Raw genomic sequence first — 26,001 nt, 5'->3', positions numbered from 1 at the left:
AATCTCGATTTCAATAAAGGTGACAAAAGTTGCTCTAACCCTTCCCAGCTACAAGCTCTCAACAGATGATCATCATTAAGCTTATATCAAGGCTTCACATTCAAGAGCTATATAAATGTGTCCTGTTAGTACATGGTCAGTCTATTTGGCAACTCCAGTTCTCCAGACATATGGCAACTGCTGCCCTTTGAGGTCTGAAGTCAAGTCTTTAGGGAATCTCAAAGCCTGCACTGAAATTACAGGGAGTGTTCATTAGAGACTGCTGGAGAGGAAACATGAAAGACTTTCATTAAAACTATATAAAATGGCTAATTATTTTTAAAAGATTTTTAAATCCTCTAGTGTATTCAGCAACAATAAAAAATATTTACCAACTGCATTATTTTTAAAAGCGCTTTCATGACATGGCTGAAAACAGCTTTCTTCATGCCTTCCCATCCCCCATATCTCAATATACCTATCATTTTATAAGATCATCAAGATTTTCTATCATGGGAGAAAACAAAATTATCTTATACCTCAACTCTTTCTATAGATCACTGTATTTATGAAATGAAGGTAGTTTTAGAGGAAAGTTTTCTATTCTAATATTTATTTTAAATTAACATATATTGTGAACTTAAACTCAGCCAAGCAGGTTTCTTTTTAAATGCTTCTTTTTTTATCCAAAACAGTATGGCTCTATTGCATTTTTTTCCATTTTAAACTAACAATCATAAAAAGTTAGAATAATATAACATACAGAATAATATAAATTACTAATCACCTATAAAAGGGCATTTTTCAGATAATATTGTGGAAAACATATGAAGATTCAAATGTCTAAAATTTTTTTAAATGTCAGAAAATTAACAGGAGTTAAAAGAAATCTTATGTCAATGCTTTCTGGGATTTTGAAAGACATCAAAAGGATAAGTATTTTCTAATTAATAACTGCTGTCATTTTAACTTTTCAAATGTGTAGAAACTTTTAAACATGAGAGAATGATCATTTACTAAGGTTCACAACAAAATACTACTACAGAATATTTATTTCGGTAACAAATCTCTATAAAATGTTATACAAAATTCATTAGCTTGCCTCAATCATTTCTCAAATTCACATATATGTTGCTTTCTGACAGCCTAATCCCAAAAACCAATTATAATCTCAATCCATATGTAAAAAAGATAACAGAAAGCAAGTACATTAAACCAGTTTAAAAGAATAAAAATCTAAAGAAAACAGATTACGAATGATTTATACGAATGCCTGGTGCTGAAGTTAATTACAAGTAACCCAATAAAATAGTGCTTTTATTATTGTACAGCAAGTAATAGCTCTAGATGTAAAAACCAGAACTCTTTCTGCTGACTTTTGCATGCCCGATCCCACAGCACACAACATTAAGAATTAAACATGTAGTAAATAAGGCATATAGAAAACAGCAGTTCTTAACTAAAAACAGAGAACTCTCCTGCTGTTTAACCATTTGGGGTCTTCCACTCTAAACAGAGACCACTGTAAACCGATACTATGTGTTCACTGAGTAAATTCTTAATGTCAATACAAAGAGAGATTTCAATGTCGGAGCAATTTTACATCAGGTGAAAGGAACTGCAAAGCATCGCATTCATTTTAATATTCATTAGGGGCAAATAAGATATCTTTTATGTTTATTCTATGAAATGATGAATCTTTAGAATTAAGTTTTTCTAAATTCATGCTATACCTATCTATAAAGCTTTGGTCCTGATCTTAATGTATATTATCTAAGACACACATAGTACATGCTACAGTAACATGTTATAGTTCTTGATAGCCACAAAGTGTAGCCAATAGCGCAGCCCATTATGCTTAATGACTCTTCTGGTATAGAAGACGACTTTACTGTCCAGAATGATTCTTAGCTCTTTCAAATGATCCTTAGTTCTTTCAAATATTTATCAATGCACCAATACAATTCTAGCTGATAGTATAATGCAATAGCTTCAAGTATAATGCAAAAGTCCTAAGATATGTTGGAATAAACATCATCATATAGACCATTCTTTGACCCACAACATAACTGAAATAGTGATACAATGAAATACATGATAACCCAGTTTTGAATCACAAATAAATCAGGACTGATGAAACATATAATCCATAACACATCTCTGTAGCAATATTTTATTCCTATCAATTTCATCTCCATTAGGAATACATGTAATGTTAGCTTATTTTATATTTGGGGGGTGTGGAATAACTTCACAAATTGGTTATTTGTCTCCTCAGCTATGGCGAAACATTTTAAAGGTGGTACTATCTCTGATTTCTCAACACTATCTGATTCAATTTTCCAAATGCTTGTTAAAGAAATTATACACTGTCAGGTGAAGGCAAGAAGGTAGTGCACTAAGAACACCCAGAAATCATCAAAGCACTGCTAGATAGGTAGTGGCTGAAGGAACAAAGAGACACAAACTTTAAGACTTTTCTCTCAAACTTACAGATGCCAAAAATCCAACATCAGTTTCACTGAACTAAAACCAATGTGTTAGCAAAGCTGCTCCCCTACTGTAGGCTTTAAGGTAGAATGTGTTCCCTGCCTTTTCCAGCTTTTGGTGGCTATCAGAATTCTTTGGCTTGTGGCCACAATGCTCTGTTCCATGTTCACACTGCCTTCTCTGTGTGCCTCTTTTTTCCCCCCCTTAAGATTTTATTCATTTATTTGTCAGAGAGAGCAAGTGCACAAGCAGGGAGAGGGGCAGAGGGAGAGAGAGAAGCAGTCTCTCCACTGAGCAGGTAGTCTGACATGGGGCTCAATCCCAGGACCCTAAGTTCATGACCTGAACCTGAAGACAGACGCTTAACCAACTGAGCCACCCAGGCGCCCCTATGTGCCTATCTCTTAATAACTATCTGACTCTCACTTATAAGGATAGATGTGATGGCTTTTAGTGCTCACCCAGACAATTCAGGAAATCTTCAACTGAACCACATAAAAAATATCCTGTCTCTAAATACAGTAGCATTGACAAAGATTCCAGGGATTTCATATGACTATTTTTGAGGACCCATTTTTCATCCTATCAACTAGAGAAATCAAATTAAAACAACAAACTGTGAATTGAAGAAAAGTGAAGTTTAATAACAAGTTCAAAAAAGTCAAGATTCAGAGAAATAAAAACATTTTTTAAAAAATTAATATGACAGGAGGGGCACCTGGGTGGCTCACTGGGTTAAAGCCTCTGCCTTCAGCTCAGGTCATGATCACAGGGTCCTGGGATCGAGTCCCACAGCGGGCTCTTTGCTAGGCAGGGAGCCTGCTTTCCTTCCTCTCTCTGCCTCTCTCTGCCTACTTGTGATCTCTCTCTGTCAAATAAATAAATAAAATCTTTTTTAAAAAATTAATATGACAGGAGCTGGAAAAAGTTTTAAAACAAGTTAACTTCTCTAAGTTTGGGCTCTAACAGTGACTGAGTTATGATTGGTTTTGTTTGCAGTTCCAGAAAGTCCATTTAGTTTGCAAAGTATAAAGCCTATCAGGCTACATGAAACTGAAGGCTGGGCTGTGGAGCTACTAATAACAAGCAGATAATCACGTAGGGCAATTTCTGACAATTAGCAGCAAAGCAAAGATACCATGGCCAAATGTCTAAATAGATAAGGCAGTAGTCCAAACTTGGAGTAAAGACTAATAAGAAATAGAAAGCTTCTTTAAAAAAGTTCTCCCCCATTATTTACTTTCTCATTGCTACCAAGCAACTTTCTTCTTAACTTACAATACTAGCAAATAAGACCCTATTCTCACAAATTAGGTTAGTGCTGCAAAACAATAATGAATCTTTTGAATAGAAACGAATATGATGAGACAAACTCTGAAAGATTAAGCAAATACACAGGCTTCCTCAGGTAAAGGAATAGATCATCTTTCCTCTAAAAAAAGGAAGAGTAAGAAACCAAAATTAAATCTGCCCTCAACTATGTAGCAACTGGTAACAAGAATAAACTGACAAATCAGAAGACCCAATAAAACAAGACCTCTGTTTTGGGGCTCCTGGCTGGCTCAGTCAGTGCAGCATACAACTACTGATCTCAGAGTTGTGGGTTTGAGCCCCACAACTGGGTGTAGGGTGTAGAGATTACTTACAAATAAAAAAATCTTTATTAAAAAAAGAAAATACTGCTGTTTTAACTGAATGCCCAATGATACACTTCCAAATAATCTTCAAAAATATATAATTACTATTAAAAAAGAATGCAGTATACAACCAATATTTAAGGACGTTAGTACACATTATCATACTCACTATATGTAAATGCACAATGTGGAAAAGAAAGGATCAGGATGATATGGAGAACAGGTTTAGGGTTAGAGAGTTTGGTTTTTGATAAACTACCAAGAAAATGGCATGATATACAAAACACATATGTCAAATACCTGAATACTATTCATAAGGCAGCACAGAATATAAAATAAAACAGCTATTAGAGACCTTGAAAATAAGGCAAAGGAGTTTGAATTTGTCAAGACAGTAAACTATAGCTTCTCTTAGGAAATCTAGAGACTCTCCTAGGAAAGTAAATTTGTCAGAATGTACTGAAGGAGGTAAAATCAACAGAAAGGAAAAAGGTCATTTCACTAATAAAGGAATAAACTGGATCGTAATCTGTGATACTGTATAGAGCTCTTTTTCAAGCGATAACCCCCTCTGTCCCTTACTGTCTCCCTCATTCTGATAGGACTCAATTGAAACTCATCATAGTAAACACCTCTGTCCCTTACTGTCTCCCTCATTCTGATAGGACTCAATTGAAACTCATCATAGTAAACAACTGTTAATGATAATGATATATTTGGCCAGGAAAAAAGTTAATCATTAGTGAACTAGATTAACTGTTAGTAACATATTTCTCAGCCATGGTAACACAGAGGGTGTGCTGAAAGTAATGTAGTAGGGGGCATCCGGGTAGCTCAGTCAGTTAAGTGTCCCACTCTTGATTTCACTTCAGGTCATGATCTCAGGGTTGTGAGATCGAGCCCCATGTTGGGCTAGTGCTGAGTGTGGAGCCTGCTTAAGATTCTCTCTCCTCCTCTCCCTTGCCACCCCCCTTAAAAAAAAGTAATGTAGTATAAATTTAAAGGACTGAAGTATACAAAAAGACCCTTGAAAATCATTAGAACAGTAATCCCTCTAATGCCATCAATCTCACTTATCTTCATGTATACAGCTAACCCCTGAACAACACAGGGGTTAGGAGCACTGACCCCACACAGCTGAAAATCCACGTAAAGTTCTGACTCTCCCCAGATTTAACTGCTAATAGCCCACTAGTGACCAGAAGTCTTACGGATTAGTCAGCTAAGACATATTTCATATATTACATGCATTAAAATATTATATTCCTACACTTACATAAGCTAGAGAAAAAATTAAGAATTTTTAATTAAGAAATTTAATTTGTAATTAAGAAAATCATAAGGAAAAGCAAATACATTTATAGTACTGTATGCAAAAAACATCATATAAGCAGACCCATACAGTTCAAAGAGTGCCATTCAAGGAGCAACTGTACTTTACTGGCTTTCCTAAAAAGAGCTATCACTACAGTTAGCAGAGAAAATAATAGAATCACCCTTGGGATCCTATGAAAAATGTTACCTATTAACCATGTCTAGTTGGAAAAGGCAAAAAACTGCCCATCTATGAGAACTCTCCCATCTCTAATATTCTATAGATCAAGATGAAAATGTACTAGACTCAGCATATAGCCATTGGAAGTAAAAGAAAATATTAAAAGAGACACTACAGAAAATGGTGGCTTGAATTTGTGAGGCAAAGATCTAAAAAACCAAATTAATTTCATGAAAAAAAAAAAAACAAGAGTCACTTTAAAATACTGAATGAAGGGAGATGATCTCGTATGCTTTTAAAAACACATTTGTTAGGTAAAAGCTAGGTATGAGCAGTGGAAAGAATGCCCCAAGACAGAAACCCAAGTCCTTGAGGGGAGAACAGAAACAGAAGCTGGAAGTAAAGACGGTGATAAATAGGCCACACATTATGAGCCCAGGAGCACAACATCCTAACTCTGTGGCTTCCAAGAACCTGGGGCTAACAGACCAAGAGCCACAGATGCAGAACATGTGCTTCCCTCTTTCACCTCTGCCCCAGGGTAATCCCTACATACTTTATAATACATTTGCATTGCACGTACTGCCCAGCCTCCACAGGGAAAGGGGGACATGACAGTTCAGGTACAAACCCTATAGGATAGAAAACTTTTTCCCTCTCAACCTTTGGGAGGACTTCCCTAAATGACTGGAAGCAGCCTCCATTAGAGACCACCCTCCACTGTACATCCCAGCTGTTCCCAGCCCAGAGAGACCTAGTATTATCCAATCCTAAACAACCTAAGGGCTAATTCCACCTCCGGGAAGCTGCCTGCCTTCCTCTAGAGAGCACACTGCTGCTTTAATAAAACTGTTTTCTGCTTTCACTTTGGTGCAGATCTCTAATTCTTTATTTAATAGGCGCTAAGAGCCCAGAAATAACACTTTGCACACTGACAGGTTCAGAAACTAGTAACTAATTTACAACTTACTTCGCTCTAAGAACTGTTTTAAATGCTTTCTCGTGTTATCTACCACAATCTCTACTACACCCATTCCACTCAACAAACTGAGTCTCCGGGGCCTGGGTGGCTCAGTTGGTTAAGCCAATGCCTTCAGCCCAGGTCATGATCCCGGAGTCCTGGAATCAAGTCCCACATGGGGCTCCCAGCTCCACGGGGAGTTTGCTTCTCCCTCTGACCTCCTTTTCCTCTCATTATCTCTCTCTCTCTTTCAAATAAATAAAATCTTAAAAAAAAAAAGAAAGAAAGAAAAAAACTGAGTCTCAAGCAAGTGAAGTCATTTGCCCGAGGAGGTTACAGAGTTAATAAGAGACAGAGGAAAAAATTTATTAAAACTCAAAATCTATCATCACAGCATTTTCCTGGCCTCAGCCTCTTAAGATCCTGTCCAAAATGTCCTTTTTTCCTTTCTTCTTTTGTTGCCCAAGAGGGAGACAACAGTCTCCTCCATCTAGTCTACCTCCAGCAGCGAGGAATTTACTACTAGAAAAACATCCTTTGGGATTCTGATTCTTACTTCATTCAGGCCTAAATCAAAGTTCAAACTTTGATTTTCTTAAAACTGCATACATGCTTTCACGTTATAAAATAACAGCTTAACTAAAAATAGCTGCCTAAGAAATGCATAATGTATGGAATACATATGCAATTGTTAATACATAATCATTATCCCTTCCTAAATTATGTTAATATATACTAAATCTATGTTAGGGGTACTAAAGTGCAAAATGTCTGTGTCATCTCAGATACAATTAAGCCAAACAGTGTAAACATTTCAGAAAGCAGTATTTAAATCGGAATCCTAAGAACTCTGAATATTCTGATTAAAGCCATTAAATTATATAATATTTTTGAAAAAATACATGGTATGGGAATATAGGTCAGTCTTCACGAAGTTATCAGAGTCTGATATTAATCAAAAACCAACCTTAAGCTTTATACTTTTAACCCAGTCTTTCTGTAATACTTTAACTTCAGTAGATTAATTTGAAATAAGAAAAATAAGAGAAGGACTAAGAAACACCAAGCAATAATAGCTGAGAAACAGAGACACCGACTTGTATTCATAATTACATGAAAGCCAAAGAAAAAAGGTTATGCTTAGATTATTCCCATTCATGTATTCTTCCTTTTGGCTAACTCTCTTCCCAATCCCAATTTTAAAAGACCAGTTGTAAAATGGCAGGGGGCCAAATTAAAGTACACTTTATTTTCAGATGTCTTCATACTCATAGGCTGACTTCCTGTCAGGAAGAGTTCTATTTCAATGAATACCCCAATCAGCAGGGAACTTGCAGAATTAAGTGCCAGTTGATATTACTTTGTTTTGCAATTACCACCCTTGAGAATAATGTTCAAAGATCTAGTTATATAGTCAGCATGGTATCATCCTTCTGACTAGACTGCTAAGCCACAGGGTGCACTGCCAGTTCCACAAAATTTACCTTAAAAGGTTACATTTTCTAAAAACTCCAGTGCCAGTGAATCAACAGGACGCCTGTATTTCAGAATAAGTCCTACATCCAGAGTTAAATTATGCTTCTCTTCATTTGTAAGAAAGCCCTTTAAAATAACACTGGAAAGGTCCTCATTCAGACTTAAAGATCCATTAATGTTCACTCACAAATTAACTTATTTTTTCTGAAAGTTAAATGCAGTAATTTAGTCTGGTTTACTTTTTAATGCTCTTGCTGCTGTTTTAGAAAGAAACACTTCTATCTTATAAAAGATAGCTGTCATAAAAATTTAAATCAAGTAACATCATATTTTTACCACAATAGCACAAAGTCAGTAATCTGTTTTCAAGTATTTTAACATCGTTATTTAAGTGCATTTGTGATTTTTCACAATCAGTTAATACAGCTTGAATCTTTAACTACTTTTTCTAACACTCACAGACTTTCTCTCATGCTCACAGGTCTCTAGTTCTTTCTTATAAAGTCAACTGCTATTATTGCACATAAAATTAATTCTGAGCATTTCAATACAGAACACCTACATTCACAGTCTTTGTCTATTAAGGATAAAACATTCACAGCAGCTCTAAGGCAAAAATAGGTGACTATAATAGAAGCGTATCTTTGTATCTCCATGTTAACCAGTACCCTATTGATTCTCACCTATTCATAATCAAAAGGTCATAAACAATGACAATAATAAGTTCAAAGGCAATTTACATTCACTTATTTTCTATAAGTTCTTTCTAAGGATGAGGTATAAACATATATAAAAATAAAAAGGAAGGGTAACATAATGATAGGTTGAAATATTAAATTTAAATTCAATATATAAATAAAAAATAAACATAATAAAAAATATAAATCCTAGTTGGACCATAATACATATAAACTGATCTTTAAAAAGCCAATTGATCCAAAAGTCTATTTTCATTGGAAAAAATAAGGTTGGTTACAAAGAAATAGAATGATTTATTTATAGCATATCAAAGTTTCAATATTTAATTTAATAAACTTGAGAAATCTGTTAACATGCAAGGAACTTTAAACAGTTTGAAACAAATTGGTGAATATCTTTCTACTCAATTATAGATTTATTTCTTTCAGGAAATGTTGATATACAGGTATTAATACATGTAGGTAAGCACATCATTTGTCAGAGCTACCATCTGTTCATATTTTTTGTTAGAACAAGATATGATGTCTGAATCGACACTAAGTGTATGAAGCTAGTGACTTAAAGGTGATAGAAATAAATCTACAAACAGAAGAAAATCTACAATGCACAAACTTGATTTCTTCATGAAAACTAATCACTTGTAACTCTTTTAATGAGGTCTTTTGTGATCCAAAGTTAATCAGGTGAAAGGGGTTTAATATGTATACACTTTCTTTATAACAAGTAAATACAGAATAAGGGGGTGCCTGGGTGGCTCAGTGGGTTAAAGCCTTTGCCTTCACCTCAGGTCATGATCTCAGAGTCCTGGGATCAAGCCCCACATAGGGCTCTCTGCTCAGTAGGAAGCCTGCTTCCTCCTCTCTCTCTGCCTGCCTCTCTGCCTACTTGTAACCTCTGTCAAATAAATAAATAAAATCTTTAAAAAAAAAAAAAGAATTCAGAATAAGGGTTTGAAGCCTATGTATAAAGGCTGAAGTCTTTCACATTGTTCGAATTGAACAACTGAATACTTATTAAACAAAATTATGTCTGTTCTTTAAATACTTTTCAGTACTTTAAACACTTTTTAATGAATCAAAACTCAATTTTGAGGGAAACTTTACCTAAATATGGTAAATACATTGATTTATTCAAAAAATATCTATCAAATATTTACATTATTATAACACTCTGAAGCACTACAGAATAAAATTAACAAGAAATCATTTTCTGAATTCAAGGAGTTTTTCATTTAATGAAAAAAACAAAACATTGTAATATAGCATGACACTAACAGAGCTTTTGTAAATTTAACTCTTCTTTAGCACTCATCTTGGTAAACTGAACTCTGAAACATAGTTAAATCCAATGTTGAGAGCATGTAAGCTAAGAACAGAAGATAAGTAAGAGTTATAGGATTTAGAATTATTTTTACTTTCCAATAAAAGTGAAGAAAACATACTAAAATAAAAAATATATTAAATGACTATTTTTATTAAATAATATATGCATAGAGATTTTGATAATATGCTCTCATACCAAAAATATCTATACATATCACAGATTGAGTTTTTCAGATTGTACCAGAAGAAGAACAAATTCCACTCCCATTGATTAATTTAAATCTACCTGGATGAATGTGAACTACCAGCATTCCAGTATCTACTCAATTTTCAGGGTTAAGGATCCCCAAGATAGATTCTTTTTGTTTACTGTCTCAAGGGAATGCCTTACACATAAATTATACTTTATAAAACATGGAATTACTACAGATTTCAGTGAAAAAGCCTGGCCTTATGTAGCAGGGTAATATCTTCACTCCTAATTCTTTAACCCTATTAAACTCTTTAATAATGACTTTGTATTTTTATTAGATCTAGGTTTTGATTGAAAGCTACCTCAAGCTAAGCAGGGTCGGGCCTGGTTAGTACTTGGATGGGAAAGCTACCTCAAATCTTGGTTGTTTGGATGAATAAATGGATGACATGTAAAGAGAACCTGCCACTTTATGATTAGGCTATGCAACTACAGTCTATTCTAAAATTTTATTCACTTATTTGACAAATATTTACTAAAAATTTATCTCATCAGAAACTAAAACATATCATATGAGATTCACAAGATTAACTTCATTTTCTTTGAACCTCTTGGATCTCATTAAGTGCATACCAAAGTTCAGGTCTATAAATGGCTCAATAATAATATATGTAATATCTTTAATATAAAATATATTCTGATCCCACTTTCAAGACTTTACGCTATATACTTGAATTTTATTATACAGCATAAATTACTAGAATATTGGCTAAAAATGTAATGTGATCCACTCACTCAATATAGGAAATAGTCATATAATCAACTGATGCTAAAATATTTGAATTTATCCTAAACCTGTACTAAAAAAACATGTGCATTTATCCTAAAACAAACACACACACACACACACACACACACAGAAACCTGGTTAAACTTAAGATGTTCTGGAAAGAATTACCAACTCTTATTATCATCACTTCTGAAGATCTACCCCTACAGAAATAACATGTGAACTGGGAGTTATGTCCAAATTACCTACAAAGGAGAGAGAAAAAATGACTTGACATAATTTCTTCTAAATGAAGCAAAAATAATCACAATGTCTCATGAATAACTAATTTTATGTATCTAGTGATTTTCTTTAATCACTGTGATTGGAGAATGAAAAAAAAAACCAAAAACAGTGTACTAAAAAAGAGACACTTCCTGCATTTATTCACTGTCTCACCCTTGATGCAACAGGAACTTTCCTCATACTGCATTTTACAAAACTCATCCACATGTCCTATGGCCACAAAGAGGATTCTGTTTCAAACATGCTAATATTAGTCCCATTACACATTTAACAATATACACTGCATAGCTATTTTATACACACATGTGGACACACCCACACACATCTACTAAAGGCCCTGAGGGACCCTCTAGTAAAGAAAGCTAATTAAATTCAAACAACATTTACTGAATTTATTTACCACTCTGCACTTCTTTCATAGAACACCCGTTATCACACAGTACACAAATGCAGATTTGGTCCACTAGAAATTTTGGATGGTGAGAACTGATCAAACAAGCACCTGGCTACCACAAAACCAACCAAGGAAAACTATAGGTACTGAAAGAAGCAGAGGAAATGCTTTAAGAATTTTAATATTCATTGCTCCTGATGAAATTATAAAAACATAAATGGAACAAAAAAAAAACCTTGTACTGCAAGTCACAGTCACCTAAGATGAGCTACTCAAGGACAGAAATAAAATGAACATTAGATTAAATAAGGACTGACAGTCCCAAACTCCACTCCCTTTCCCTCTATTTTTGTGTTTCACTTCAAGTTCTTATAAACGTATGTGTTGTATAACAATAAATTGTTTCTATCATTTGATTATACTTTCTTTAACAGGAGGGGCTTATCTTAAAAGCATCTGATACATGTCTGCCAAAAAAGAGAATACCACAAGCAGGCCCAAATAGGAGGACTCAAAGCAGATAAATTTACACAAAGCTCTGGAGAAAAGTGAACAGGAAGATGGCAGTGCAATAGGACCCTAGGTTCACCTTGTCCCATGAATGCAACTAGATAACTATCATATCAATCTTAATACCGCAGAAATTCATCTGAAGATGGACAGAACAAACTCTACAACTAAAGGGAGAGAGAAGGCAACATGGAAGGAGGTAGGAAGTGCAAAGACATGGTTTAGGGGAGAAGTGGATAACAGCAGCTGTGAAGGGGAGGTAGTGGTGGGCATGGAGATGGGCAAGAGAGAGAAGAGCACACAGGGGAACACACAGGAAGAACATTTCTCCAAAGACACTGGCTTGGAAAATGAGACGGGTTGAATTTGTAGAGTCCCTACAACCACTACAACCATTAGCCGCTCCTGGAGAAAAGTGAGGCAAGCAACACAAGAACAGACAGCACATAAACAGGCATCTGTGGAAGCCCTGGGGCACAAAGTATGGAGATTATTCATTCTTCTCAGAAGTGTCCCTGAAAGGCAGCCTTCACACAGATACCTCTCCAGGAACAAATGAGGTAGATGGCACCATTTCCTATTCCTGCTCCTCAGTCAGCTTCAGGTGACTAAACACAGAGACACCTTCAGGAGGAAGCATAATACCAGTACTGGCTGCCTACCTGGCTTATATCAAGCCCCAGCACCCTGTAGTCCAGTGGCACAGACTACCTCAGTCACACTTGCCTCAATTTCAGCGCAGCAGGCCCCTCCCACAGAAAACCAGCCAAAAAAAAAAACAAAAACAAAAAAACACCATGCCTCCCAACCAGAGTTTCATGTGTTATTAACTCCAGTGGAGGTGGTGACAGATCTCGTTTCACAAGCAGACCACAGCACACCTAGTTAAAACTCGCTCCATCCAGGCCAGGGTCCAAAAACACTGCTCACAGCAAGCAAGGACAGCCTCTGCGGACAAATGGCCTGAAGGATAAAGAGGTAGAACACAACAGCAGAGAACATGCAGCACACAGAGGAAACAGTTTCCAAAATGCCAGGTGCTGGCACTACATAACCTCTTTTTCATAAAGCCATCACTTCCAGGAACAGGAGACATAAATGGCTTTACCAACACACAGAAGGCAGAAAAGAATTAGACAAAATGCCAAAATGGAAGAATTTAACCCAAATGAAAGAACACAATAAGGCCAGAGATTTAAGCAAAACAGATATAAGTGATGTATCTGAGAATTTAAAGCAATGATTATAATGATACTCAATGGGCTTGAAAAGAGAAGACATCAGTGAGACCCTTATCCTACAGAATAGAAGAGTTTTAAAAGAATTAGAAATGAAGAGTGCAATAAACAAGATTACGAATATACATGATGCAAGGAACAGAAGGCTAAAGAAGCAGAGGAACAAATTAGTGATCTAGAAACTGAACAAAAAAGAGAAAGAAGAATTATACAAAATAAGACTTAGAGAACTCATCAAACATAGTAACATTCATATTATAAAAATCACAGAAGAAGAGAAAAGGGGGCAGAAAATTTGAAGAAATAATAGTTGAAAGCTTCCCTCATCTGGGAAAGGAAACAGACACCCATATCCAGGAGGCACAGTGAATTCCCATCAAAATCCATGAAACAGGCCAACACTAAGACATACTGTAATTAAATCTGGAAAATACAGTGGTAAAGAAAAAACTCTTAAAAGCAGCAAGACCAAAGAAGTCCTTACTTACAAGAGGAAAACTTATAAGGCTAGTTGGAAATTTTTCACCAGAAATCTGACCAGCCAGAAGGGGGTGATATGATAGATGCAAGGTGCTAAATGGAAAAATCTGCAGCCAACAATACTCTATCTAGCAAGGCGGTTATTCAGAATAGAAGGAGCTGTTGGTGGGAATGCAAGCTGGTGAAACCACTCTGGAAAACAGCATCGAGGTTCCTCAAAATGTTGAAAATAGAACTGCCCTATGACCCAGCAATTGCACTACTGGGAATTTACCCTAAAGATTCAAACATAGTGATCCGAAGGGGCACGCACACCCGAATGTTTATAGCAGTAATGTCCACGATAGCCAAACTATGGAAAGAACCTAGATGTCCATCAACAGATGAATGGATAAAGAAGATGTGCTATATATACACAATGGAATACTATGCAGCCATCAAAAGAAATGAAATCTTGCCATTTGCGACAACATGGATGGAACTAGAGCGTATCATGCTCAGCGAAATAAGTCAAGCGGAGAAAGACAACCATCATATGATCTCCCTGATTTGAGGAAATGGTGATGCAACATGGGGGCTTAAGTGGGTAGGAAAAGAATCAATGAAACAAGATGGGATTGGGAGGGAGACAAACCATAAGTGACTCTTAATCTCACAAAACAAACTGAGGGTTGCTGGGGGGAGGGGGGTTGGGAGAAGGAAGGTGGGGTTATGGACATTGGGGAGGGTATGTGCTTGGTGAGTGCTGTGAAGTGTGTAAACCTGGCGATTCACAGACCTGTACCCCTGGGGATAAAAATATATGTTTATAAAAAATTTAAAAATAAAAAAAAAAAGGAGAGATAACAATTTTCCCAGACAAAAATTAAAGGAGTTTGTGACCACTAAACCAGCACTGCAGGAAATATGAAAGGGGACTCTTTGAATGGAAAGGAAAGACCAAAACCAACAGTATTAAAGGCAGGAAACATAAGAGCAGTTGTACAAATGAGGAGCTCTGTAAAAAACAGTCAAGGAACTCACACACACAAAAAAGGATATAAAATATAACACACACCTAAAACATGGAGAGATTAGAAAAGAATGGGTTCAGGGATGCCTGAAAGCCTCTGGCTTCAGCTCAGGTCATGATCCCAGGGTCCTTGGGATTGAACCCCACATCGGGATAGGGAGCCTGCTTCCCCCCACCTCTCTCTGCCTACTTGTGATCTCTGTCTGTCAAATAAATAAATAGAATCTTAAAAAAAAAAAAAAGAAAGAAAAGAATGGGTTCAAACATGAGTATCAATCAACTTAATATAGACTACTATTTAATATATATAAGCTAAATGATAACCATATATCAAAACCACTAATAAACATGTAAAGGAGGAAGAGAAAAAAACAAACATATCACTAAAGAAAATCAGCAAAATATGAAAGAGACAAAGACAAGAAAGGATCAGAGCAAATCTCCAGAAACAACCACAAAAAACAAAATGGCAATAAATTCATATCTATCCATTAATCACTTTTAATGTAAATGGAGTAAATGCTCCCATCAAATGACACAGGATGTCAGAATGCATAAAAACAGAAGACCTATCTATGTGCTACCTAAAGAGCTTCATTATAAACTAAAGAACACCTGCAGATTGAAAGTGAGGGGATGGAAAACATCTATCATGCAACTGGAGGTCAAAATAAAGTAAGAGTAATAATACATATATCAGAAAACCAGACTTTAAAACAGATTATAATGAGAGACAATAATAAAGAGGACAATGCAACAATAAGATATAACAATCATAACTATTTATTTACCCAACATGAGAGCACACAAATATATAAAACATTTAATAATAAATATAAAGGAGGTAACTGTAATGCAATAATAATAAGGGACATTAACACCCCATGAACATCAATGGACAGAACATCTAAACAGAAACACAACAAGGAAACAATGGCTCTGAATAACACAATGGACCAGATGTTTTAATAGACATATTCAGAATATTCCAAACTAAAACAGCAGAATACACATTCCCTTCAAGTGCACACGGAACATTCTCCAAAACAGAACACATACTAGATCACAAAACACAACTCAACAATACAAAAAGACTGGTAATATCATGTACCTTTTCAGACCACAATGCTATGAAACTAGAAGTCAACACAAGAAAAAATCTGGAAAGACTACAAATACATGGAGGTTAGACAATATGTTACCTAAAAAATGAGTGGGTCAATCAGGAAATCCAAGAAGAAATTTAAAAATACATGGGAAAAAAATACAAATGAAGAAACACAGTGGTCCAAAACCTTTGGGATGCAGCAAAAGTGGTACGAAAAGGGACATATATAGCAATGCAAGCCTACTCAAGAAGTGAGAAAAATATAAAATAAACAACCTAATATTACAGCAGTACAAGCCTACTCAAGAAGTGAGAAAAATATAAAATATACAACCTAACCTTACACCCTCAGGACCTAGATCAAGAACAATGCCTAAAGCCAGCAGAACGAATAAAATAATAAAGATTAGAGCAGAAATAAATAATTGGAAACTAAAACAAACAAACAAAAAAACAATAGAACAGGTCAATGAAACCAGGAGCTGTTTCTTTTCAAAAAAAAAAAAAAAAATCAATAAAATTGATAATCTTCTAGCCAGACTTAACATAAAGAAAAGACAAAGGACCCAAATAAAATCACAAATAAGAAAGGAGAAATAACAACCTATACCACAGAAATACAAACAATAGTAAGAGAGTATTATGAAAAACTATATGCCAACAAATTAGACAACCTAGAAGAAATGGATAAATTCCTAAAAACATAAATTACCAAAACTGAATCAAGAAGAAACAGAAAACTTGAACAGACCGAAAACCAGCAAAGAAATTGAATCAGTAATCAAAAAACTTCCAACAAACAAAAGTCCAGAACCACAATGGTACGAATACAAATTCTACCAAACATTTAAAGATCATTCAAACTATTATACCAAACATTAAACTATTCCAAAAAATAAAAAAGGAAGATTTGCAAATTCAACCTATGAGGTCAGCAAAACCAAATAAAGACACCACTAAAAAAGAAACTACAGGGCAACATCCCTGATAAACACAGATACAAAAATTCTCAATAAAATACTAGCAAATCTAACCAAACAATACATTAAAAAATCATTAAAAAATACACTAAAAAAATCCTCTCTCACTGCGTCTTTCTCTGTCAAATAAATAATATCTTTAAAAAAAAATTTTTGTGTGTGGAACCAGAAAAAAACCTGGATAACCAAAGGAACCTTGAAAAAGAAAAAAAAAAAGCTGGAGGCATCATAATTCCAGGCTTAAAGTTACATTACAAAGCTGCAGTGATCAAGATAGTATGGTACTGGCACAAGAATAAACACAGAGATCAATGAAACAGAACAGAAAACCCAGAGAGAAACCCACAATAATGTTAATCTTCAACAAAGCAGAAAAGAATATCCAATGGGAAAAAAAAAAAAACAGTCTCTTCAACAAATGGTACTGGGAAAACTGGGAAGCAATATGCAGAAGAGTGAAACTGGACCACTTTCGTATACCAAGCACAAAAATAAATTCAAAATGGATTAAAGACCTAAATGTGAGACCTGAAACCGTAAAAATTCTAGAGAATACAGGCAGTAAGTCCTTTCACACTGACTGTAGCAACTTCTTTCTAGCAACTTCTGTCTCCTGAGGCAAGGGAAACTAAAGTAAAAATAAACTATTGGGACTTCATCAAAATAAAAAGCTTCTGCACAGCAAAGGAAAAAGGCAACCCACAAAATGGGAGAAGATATTTGCAAATGACATAGCTGATAAAGGGTTAGTACCCAAAATATATAACGAATTTATATAACACAACACTCAAGAAATAATTCAATTAAAAAATGGGCAGAAGACATGAACAGACATTTCTCCAAAGAAAACATACAGATGGCCAAAAGACACAATGAAAGGAAGCTTAATATCACTCATCACCAGGGAAATGCAAATCAAAACTACGTGAAATACCACCTCACACTTGTCAGAATGGCTAAAATCAACAACACAAGAAATAGGAAGTATTGGTGAGGATATGGAGAAAAGGTTCCCCTCTCATTTAATAAAGGGTTTCCCTAATCATTTAATAATAATTAAATGATTACATGTAATGGGTTCCCCTCCTACACTCTTAGTGGCAATGCAAACTAGTATAGCCGCTATGGAAAACAGTATCGAGGTTCCTCAAAAAAATTAAAAATAGAACTACCGTACAATTCTGCATTTGCACTAGTAGGTATTTACCCCCTCCAAAAAAAAGTACTTATTCAAAAGGATACACACACTCCAATGTTTACAGAATCATCATCTGCAATTGCCAAGTTATGAAGAGATTTCAAATGTCCATCAACAAATGAATGGACAAAAATGTGGGCTCTGGGAGGCTGGGGTACCTGGTGGTGGGTATTATAGAGGGCACAGCTTGCATGGAGCACTGGGTGTGGTGAAAAAATAATGAATACTGTTTTTCTGAAAATAAATAAATTGGAAAAAAAATAAAATAAAATAATAATAATAAAAAAAAATGTGGGCTCTGTGTGTGTGTGTGTGTGTGTTGGATTATTACTCTACCATAAAAAAGAATTAAATCTTGCCATTTGTAACAACGTGGATGGAGCTAGAGTACTATGCTAAGCAAAACAAGTCAGTCAGAGAAAGACAAATACCTTATGATTTCACCCATACGTGGAATTTAAGAGAAAAAAAAAAAAAAAAACAAGCAAAGGAGGGGTTTGAAAAGAGAGAGAGGCAAAACAAGAAAAACAGTCTTTTAATTATAGAGACCAAACCAATGGTTACCAGACAAGAGATGGGGGCAGGGGGAGGTATTGGTTAAATAGGTGACAGGGGCTAAAGGAGGGCACTTGTTGTGATGAGCACCCATGTGTACGAAGTGTTCAATCACTGTATTGTACACCTGAAACTAATATTATATTCTATGTTAACTAAGTGGAAGTTAAATAAGCAACTATAAAGTAAGTAAATAAATCAAGCTAGCAAAAAAGCAAGCAAGCAAGCTCTGTAAAAGAGACAGCATTTGAAATGAACCTAACAAATCCTAAAAATAAAATATTCCAAAAACTATAGTCAACGGCCTCACCACACTGCCGTATAAAAGGTCCACACTATAGGATTTCCTTATAGGAAAAAATATGCATATATTAAGAAGACATTTACATTTCCAATAAGCAACTTATACTCAAAATTCCAAAAAAAATGGGCAGAAGATATGAACAGACCCTTCTCCAATGAAGACATACAAATGGCTATCAGACACATGAAAAAATGTTCATCATCACTAGCCATCAGGGAGATTCAAATTAAAGCCACATTGAGATACCACCTTACACCAGTCAGAATGGCCAAAATTAGCAAGACAAGAAACAATGCATGTTGGAGAGGATGTGGAGAAAGGGGAACCCTCTTAAACTGTTGGTGGGAATGCAAATTGGTGCAACCACTTTGGAGAACAGTGTGGAGCTTTCCTATGACCCTGCAATTGCTCTACTGGATATTACCCCAAAGATACAGATGTCGTGAAAAGAAGGGCCATCTGTACCCCCAATGTTTATAGCAGCAATGGCCACGGTCACCAAACTGTGGAAAGAACCAAGATGCCCTTCAACAGACGAATGGATAAGGAAGATGTGGTCCATATACACTATGGAGTATTATGCCTCCATCAGAAAGGATGAATACCCAACTTTTGTAGCAACATGGACGGGACTGGAAGAGATTATGCTGAGTGAAATAAGTCAAGCAGAGAGAGTCAATTATCATATGGTTTCACTTACTTGTGGAGCATAACAAATAACATGGAGGACATAGGGAGATGGAGAGGAAAAGGGAGTTGAGGGAAATTGGAAGGGGAGGTGAACCATGAGAGACTATGGACTCTGAAAAACAACCTGAGGGTTTTGAAGGGGTGTGGGGTGGGAGGTTGGGAGAGCCGGTGGTGGGTATTAAGGAGGGCACGTATTGCATGGAGCACTGGGTGTGGTGCAAAAACAATGAAATCTGTTACGCTGAAAAGAAATTAAAAAAAAAAATTCCTATTCTAGCAAAAAGATTATCCTTTTTTTAACTAGTTCAATTTTTTTCTTACAAAACAAAACAAAACACTTTCTTAATACTGAATAGTGAATTTAAATGAAAAAAGTTTAAGCATACCCTAAATACAGCACACTCTGAGTATCCAAGCACCACAATTAAAAGAAGTAAATCTCCATTTATATTAAATTCTACAATCAGGGTGCCTGGGTGGCTTAGTGGGTTAAGCCTCTGCCTTCAGCTCAGGTCATGATCTCAGAGTCCTGGGATCTAGCCCCAACACTGCTGCTCAGCAGGGAGCCTGCTTCCTCCTCTCTCTGTCTGCCTGCCTCTCTGCATACTTGTGATCTCTATCAGTCAAATAAATAAAAATAAAATCTTTAAATAAAAAATTCTACAATCAGTAAAACTCAGTAACTTAAACAGAAGTCAAATCAGTAGCAACTTGAGAAAACAGGGATGGAGAATGACTGCAAAGCGGTACAGGGAACTTTCCAGACTCAAATGGTTATTACATCATTGTATATATGTCAAAATTCATCAAACTGTAAACTTAAACTATGTGCATATACTCTATATGTAAATTATACTTCTACAAGTTTTTAGTTTTTTTTTAAAGAGGTAAAACTAAGCCAAATGACAATGAAAAGGCAAAGACCCTATTTATAAATGAACACGACTACAGAACTGGGTTAGGACAAGATAGCTGAAAATAAAAATGAACACTTAAGGGGCGCCTGGCTGGCTCAGGCATGATCCTAGGGTTCATGAGGCAAAGCCTCTGCCTTTAGCTCAGGTCATGATCCTACGGTTCTGGAATCGAGTCCCGCATCGGACTCTCTGCTCAGTGGTGAGCCTGCTTCCTCCTCTCTCTCTGCCTGCCTCTCTGCCTACTTGTGATATCTCTGTCAAATAAATAAATAAAATCTTTTTTAAAAAATGAACACTTAAAACACACACAATAATACACAAGAAGTATGGGAATATTTCACAGTGAAAAAGACCAAAAGGCAAAGGCCCAAAATATGTTGACTTAAGACTACTGTTATCATTCAATTATTAATTACACAAATACATAAATATTTGGTTGAACAGTAATTGTGCTGGATTTTGGAGATACGAAACAAAACACAGTGCTTGCCTTCAAGAAACCTATAGTCTACTGGAAGAGAAAGAAAAATCACAGGCAACTTAAACAATGAAAGGAATAACAGGCAATGGGAGCTCTGGATGAACATAAGAGTTAGAGTCTTGGAGCAGAGAGGAGTCAAAGGAAGCTTTCCATTTCCACAAAGACTGCCATGTAGCTGGAAGCTGGATTATTTATTTATTTATAAATATTCACTAGGCAGCCATCATGTGCCAGGGACTGTGCTGAGTACCAGGTATACTTTAACAGGCAAAACAGAAAGAGTTGTCACCTTCACAGGGCCTAGAGTACAGACAGGGAAGCTGACAACAAAAAAGTAACGAGTTCTACAGGTATACCTAAAATTGGTTGTACATCCTATGAGGAGTGCTAAAATGAGGATAAGCAAATGAAGATAAGCAAAAAGATACCAACTATAGATATGATGATCTGAGAAGAGGACAATTAAGCTCATGAGAAGTCAATCATTAGAGTCACTAAATTTGAAGGAGGGAAATTTTAGGGAAAGAAAAAGCATACACTAACAGACAAAATTATGATGGCACATTTGAGTAACTTTAAATAGTTCAGCACAGTTTGAGAACATATAAATTGAGCATGAGACTACAAAAACAAAGTGGTAAGAAATAAGGTCCAAGCAATAAGTGAGACCTGATAATGAAGGACACTTTTGCGCCATGGTATAGAGCTGGTTTGTTTTTCTTCTCCTGCCCTCACCTTGGTTTGTTTCAATTATCTACTTTACTCAAAATACTCATCACAACTACAAAAAGGAAAAGCTCATGAAATAAAAAGTCAAAAGCAATAACATTAATGTCACATATTTAGAAGAGACAAACTTAAAAAGGAGAAGAAAACTAGATTTAGAAAAAAATTAGAGGATACTGAAGGGAAAAACATTTTACTATAAAAATTCAGGAAAAAAGATACCTCAAGGAGCAAAATTTCAACATAAAACTGCCATAAAAGAATCATAAAAATGGTAACATCTGGTTCTTATTATAATTTTTAAATTAATAATTAAGGGGTATAAAAACACACACCTGAATCTAAAATGACCAAACCTTATCTCATAACCTTCATGTGAAAAAAAAATTTCTAAAATAGGAACAATCTACGTATTTTGATAAAACAATTTTTAAAGAAAAATCGGACTAACGGCATTTTAAATTATGTTTTTCTGCTAATTAATTACTCGGACAGGATGCTAGGCCAGACTACATGGTGCTTCTAGTTTTTCTATATCCTCTATGCATTTCTGATAAATGGGAAAAGAATAGATGACCTGGCAGAAGGCTCAGACAATAATATGTGATTTACAGGACATGAATGCAGCTACCATAAGATTTATCTGACAGCCCTCTCCGATAGTGGACTGTTGAGTATCCGATGGAATGATTTCTAGTCTAGAAAGTCTACTACTGAGTAGCCATACACATTATTTATTTATTAGATGTTTTGGGTTGAAACCATTTTTAAATGATGCACTTCACAATGCACAGTCATAAATTTAGCTTTAAACCTGAGAAGGGAGGTAGTGTTATTGGAATGTATGTCAGACTGAATTAGGATGAGCAAAGCAACGCTTTTATAAAGTGGCCTTGAATGCAATGTCAATTCTTTCAAAAATGATATTAATGTCAAATGAGCATGATACAAACACTTTACACAATGCTAGAATAATATTAGTTGAAATAGTTCGTTAGCATTTTCTTTAAATTCATATAGATTTCTATAAGGTTTACACACATATACAATAAAGTGTAGGCACTAGTAAGTTACATGCTTGTGAAAAACTAAATCTGAAGTGTAAATTAGAATTTGTTCAATTTTTTTCTAGGCATCAAAGAGTACAGTTTCCTGAAGAATGTATACAATCTTATTTTAAAGAAGCAAAAAGAATTTAAATCAACCTTTGAAGCTTACGTAGCTCTTGAATTACTTTACATGGGACTCAATATATGAATAAACCTAATTTAACAAATCTTCAGCATTTAACTTTACTCAAAAATGTAATGCTGAGTATGTTAAGAAAGCTTTTCTACTCTAAGTAACAGGATTTTTGCCTTAACAATGTTAAATGTAAATGAGATAAAATATGAAATGCTGTTTAATCAACCTAATAATGAGTAAGTGAATACTGAAAAATATAATCCTAGTTGAAGCCTCAAGAAAATATATAGTGACTTGTTTGGTCTTAACAACAGCAAAACAAATGTGTTCATTTCCACATTTCTTAAATTTAGGTCCTAATCTTTTTTTATAATAAAATGTGGCCAATTTAAACACCTTGTTAAAAAGAATGCAAAAAGAAAGTAAGTTCTGAATGGATTCAAAAAAAATAATCAGAACATGGCTGATTGTCATGAAATTAACACCAACTAATTTGTAAAGTTTTAAATCAAATTTGCAGATGTTAAGTTCATAAGCATATCCCATTATTTATGTGATTAAAAAGGAGTTTTTGACCTGATCTTTCGATCTCTGGCACTCAATCCTCTCCATCTCCTCTTAAAAAATTAATTAAAATTTTAGCAATATGCTAGCTTTTCACTTCCCACCCTATCTCAGACTAAAAAAAATTATCAATCAAACTCAAGCCATCCCCACCCAGTATCTGCAAAATGTCGACTTCAAATTCAATTTCATATCTCTTAAGCTTTCATGTAGAAAAAGACAGTTCACTTCTTAACAAAATAAATCACTTTTGTGACTGCCAAGCTGACCTCTTTGAATTAGGAAAATTCAAAGTGAAAAATGTAATTATCACCCTGGAACAATCTGTATACATCTGGAGCTAATTCTAGCTTCATTTTTCACATCATTTTTCACACTGTGCTACATCTTATAGAGATGCCATGGAACTTTTGAAGAACTCATAAAAAATGGTAAGGACTTCAAATAACCAATAATGTATTTGATTTTATTCAAACGAAAATCTTGACAGTATCCGACTTTTGCAACTTATTCTACTAAGTGATCTTCATATCCCATTTGATTAGATTAGTATTAAACAGCCCTGTGACATACATGATAAATAGGTGTTTTAAAACATGTCATTCTTCATCTTTTTAGCTTCTAACATTCAACGATGTAATATACTATCTGAAACAACTTTGATATATCAAGAATATATTCAATTCTTCTGAACTAAAAAGTGGAACTTTGTTATCAAAATTCATCTATGAAACATTTATATCAGTATAAATAATTTCATACTCTGTGAAGAAACAAATGCTTCTTAAAAGTAAGGATAATTTTGTACTGGTTTAAGAATGGCATATGGTAACTTAGATCCAAGAAATAAATACGCAATTATTTCAAATTAGATTAGTTAATGAAAAATTTTCTACATTAAGCTTTTTAAAGGAATGGAGTTTTCTAAAGGAGATGATTAAATTATAAAAACATGATTCTTGCTAAATCTAAGAATAATAAGCTCACTAGAAACATAACCACTCCTCACAAGTTCATTATAAAAATCCATTAAGTGTAATCTCTAGAAGTAATTGTTCTTATTGCATTTTATTGACAATGCATAGTATTGATTTTTCACACCTTCTATGATTCTTTAATTTGTATTCATGAAATGTCCATCAGCACAGTCTAAATAAATTTGGCAATATAAACGCTAAAATGAATAAATCGATGCAAAGAAACATTAATTTTGCATTATCCTTATTCGTCAGGCAAGTACACCACAAGAGTTGTAAATGAAGGTCAAAGGTTTTGAAATGGGTCAGAACCCTTGACCTCTAGACCAATACCCTTCCTATTAAAAAAGGCTATTTTAAAGTTTTAAGTAGCAGAATTTACTACCAGCGAGATATCATTTTTAAAAGACTAGAAAGAAAACTCTCAGTAAAAACATTCATCTGTTTAACTGCAAAACAGAAAAGAAAAACCACAAGATACATGATTTTTATATACATTTTCTAAAAATCATTAAAGTTTACATGAGATATAAAATTTCTGAACACTGAAAGCAATTTTGCTTTAGGAATTTATTCACTACATCTTATCATGATGGCTGCCATACTTTTGTTGATGTTTTCCCAAATCTACTCTGTATGTCAAAAATAATTAGCAATGACAAGAATTCAAAATTATTTATCACTCATTTTATAACCTCTACACAAAAGGGAAGTAAACCCATTATTCCTAAGGGAGTCAGAGTAGCACTCCACAAGGTTTAGAAATAAATCTGTTTCTATAACCTTAATATATTCAGCAAAGAAATTTAGCCACCTCAAGATCATTCGCTCTAGACATTTTTTAAAGAGATTCTAAAAACCTGTTTCTCATCTATCTGTTCTCTCAGTGCTCACTACAAAATTATCTTTGTAGTCTTTGTTAATATCAAAGATAAGAAGTAATCCTTTTGCAATACAAATAAAATTATTTTAAAATCGCAAATTCAAACTCTATTACAGCAAAAATATCTACTAAAACAATTATAATTTCCTTATAAAATAAAGTCATGCAAGAATTTACTTTTAATCCAACATTTTTTCCTGTTACTCACCTGAGAACACAGTAGCATAACCAATTCCACAACCGAACTACTAGACTTCATGCAAACCAGACCTATTTTAAAGAGATTAAAAGAAAAATTACAGAGTATAAAACAAATATGAGGGATTTGTTATACAACTTTATCCAAATTGGTTTTTAAAACAAAATTTAACATCTTGCTAAGAACAAACCCACACACATTCGATATGCATAAACAGGTACTCTGTAATTACTTTAAACTTGGCATCAAAACTACCACAATTTTATTTGTAAA

At 34.7% G+C, this 26,001-nt stretch overlaps 1 protein-coding gene across 3 annotated transcripts in view; it reads right to left on the bottom strand.

Moving 5' to 3' along the window:
* The window catches only part of LRBA (LPS responsive beige-like anchor protein), a 731,946-nt gene that overhangs the window by 475,582 nt on the left and 230,363 nt on the right, over positions 1-26,001 (bottom strand). For all 3 annotated transcript variants that reach the window (XM_044224882.1, XM_044224884.1, XM_044224883.1), the window contains exon 34: positions 25,738-25,799. In XM_044224882.1, the coding sequence (XP_044080817.1) occupies positions 25,738-25,799 (62 nt within the window). The remainder of the gene's footprint in view (positions 1-25,737; positions 25,800-26,001) is intronic.

The sequence above is a fragment of the Neovison vison genome, chromosome 11 (assembly GCF_020171115.1).
Source record: "Neovison vison isolate M4711 chromosome 11, ASM_NN_V1, whole genome shotgun sequence".
In the NCBI taxonomy this organism is placed as follows: Eukaryota; Metazoa; Chordata; class Mammalia; order Carnivora; family Mustelidae; genus Neogale; species Neogale vison.
Note: the sequence above shows the minus strand (reverse complement) of the source record. Positions and strands in the feature narration are given on the sequence as shown.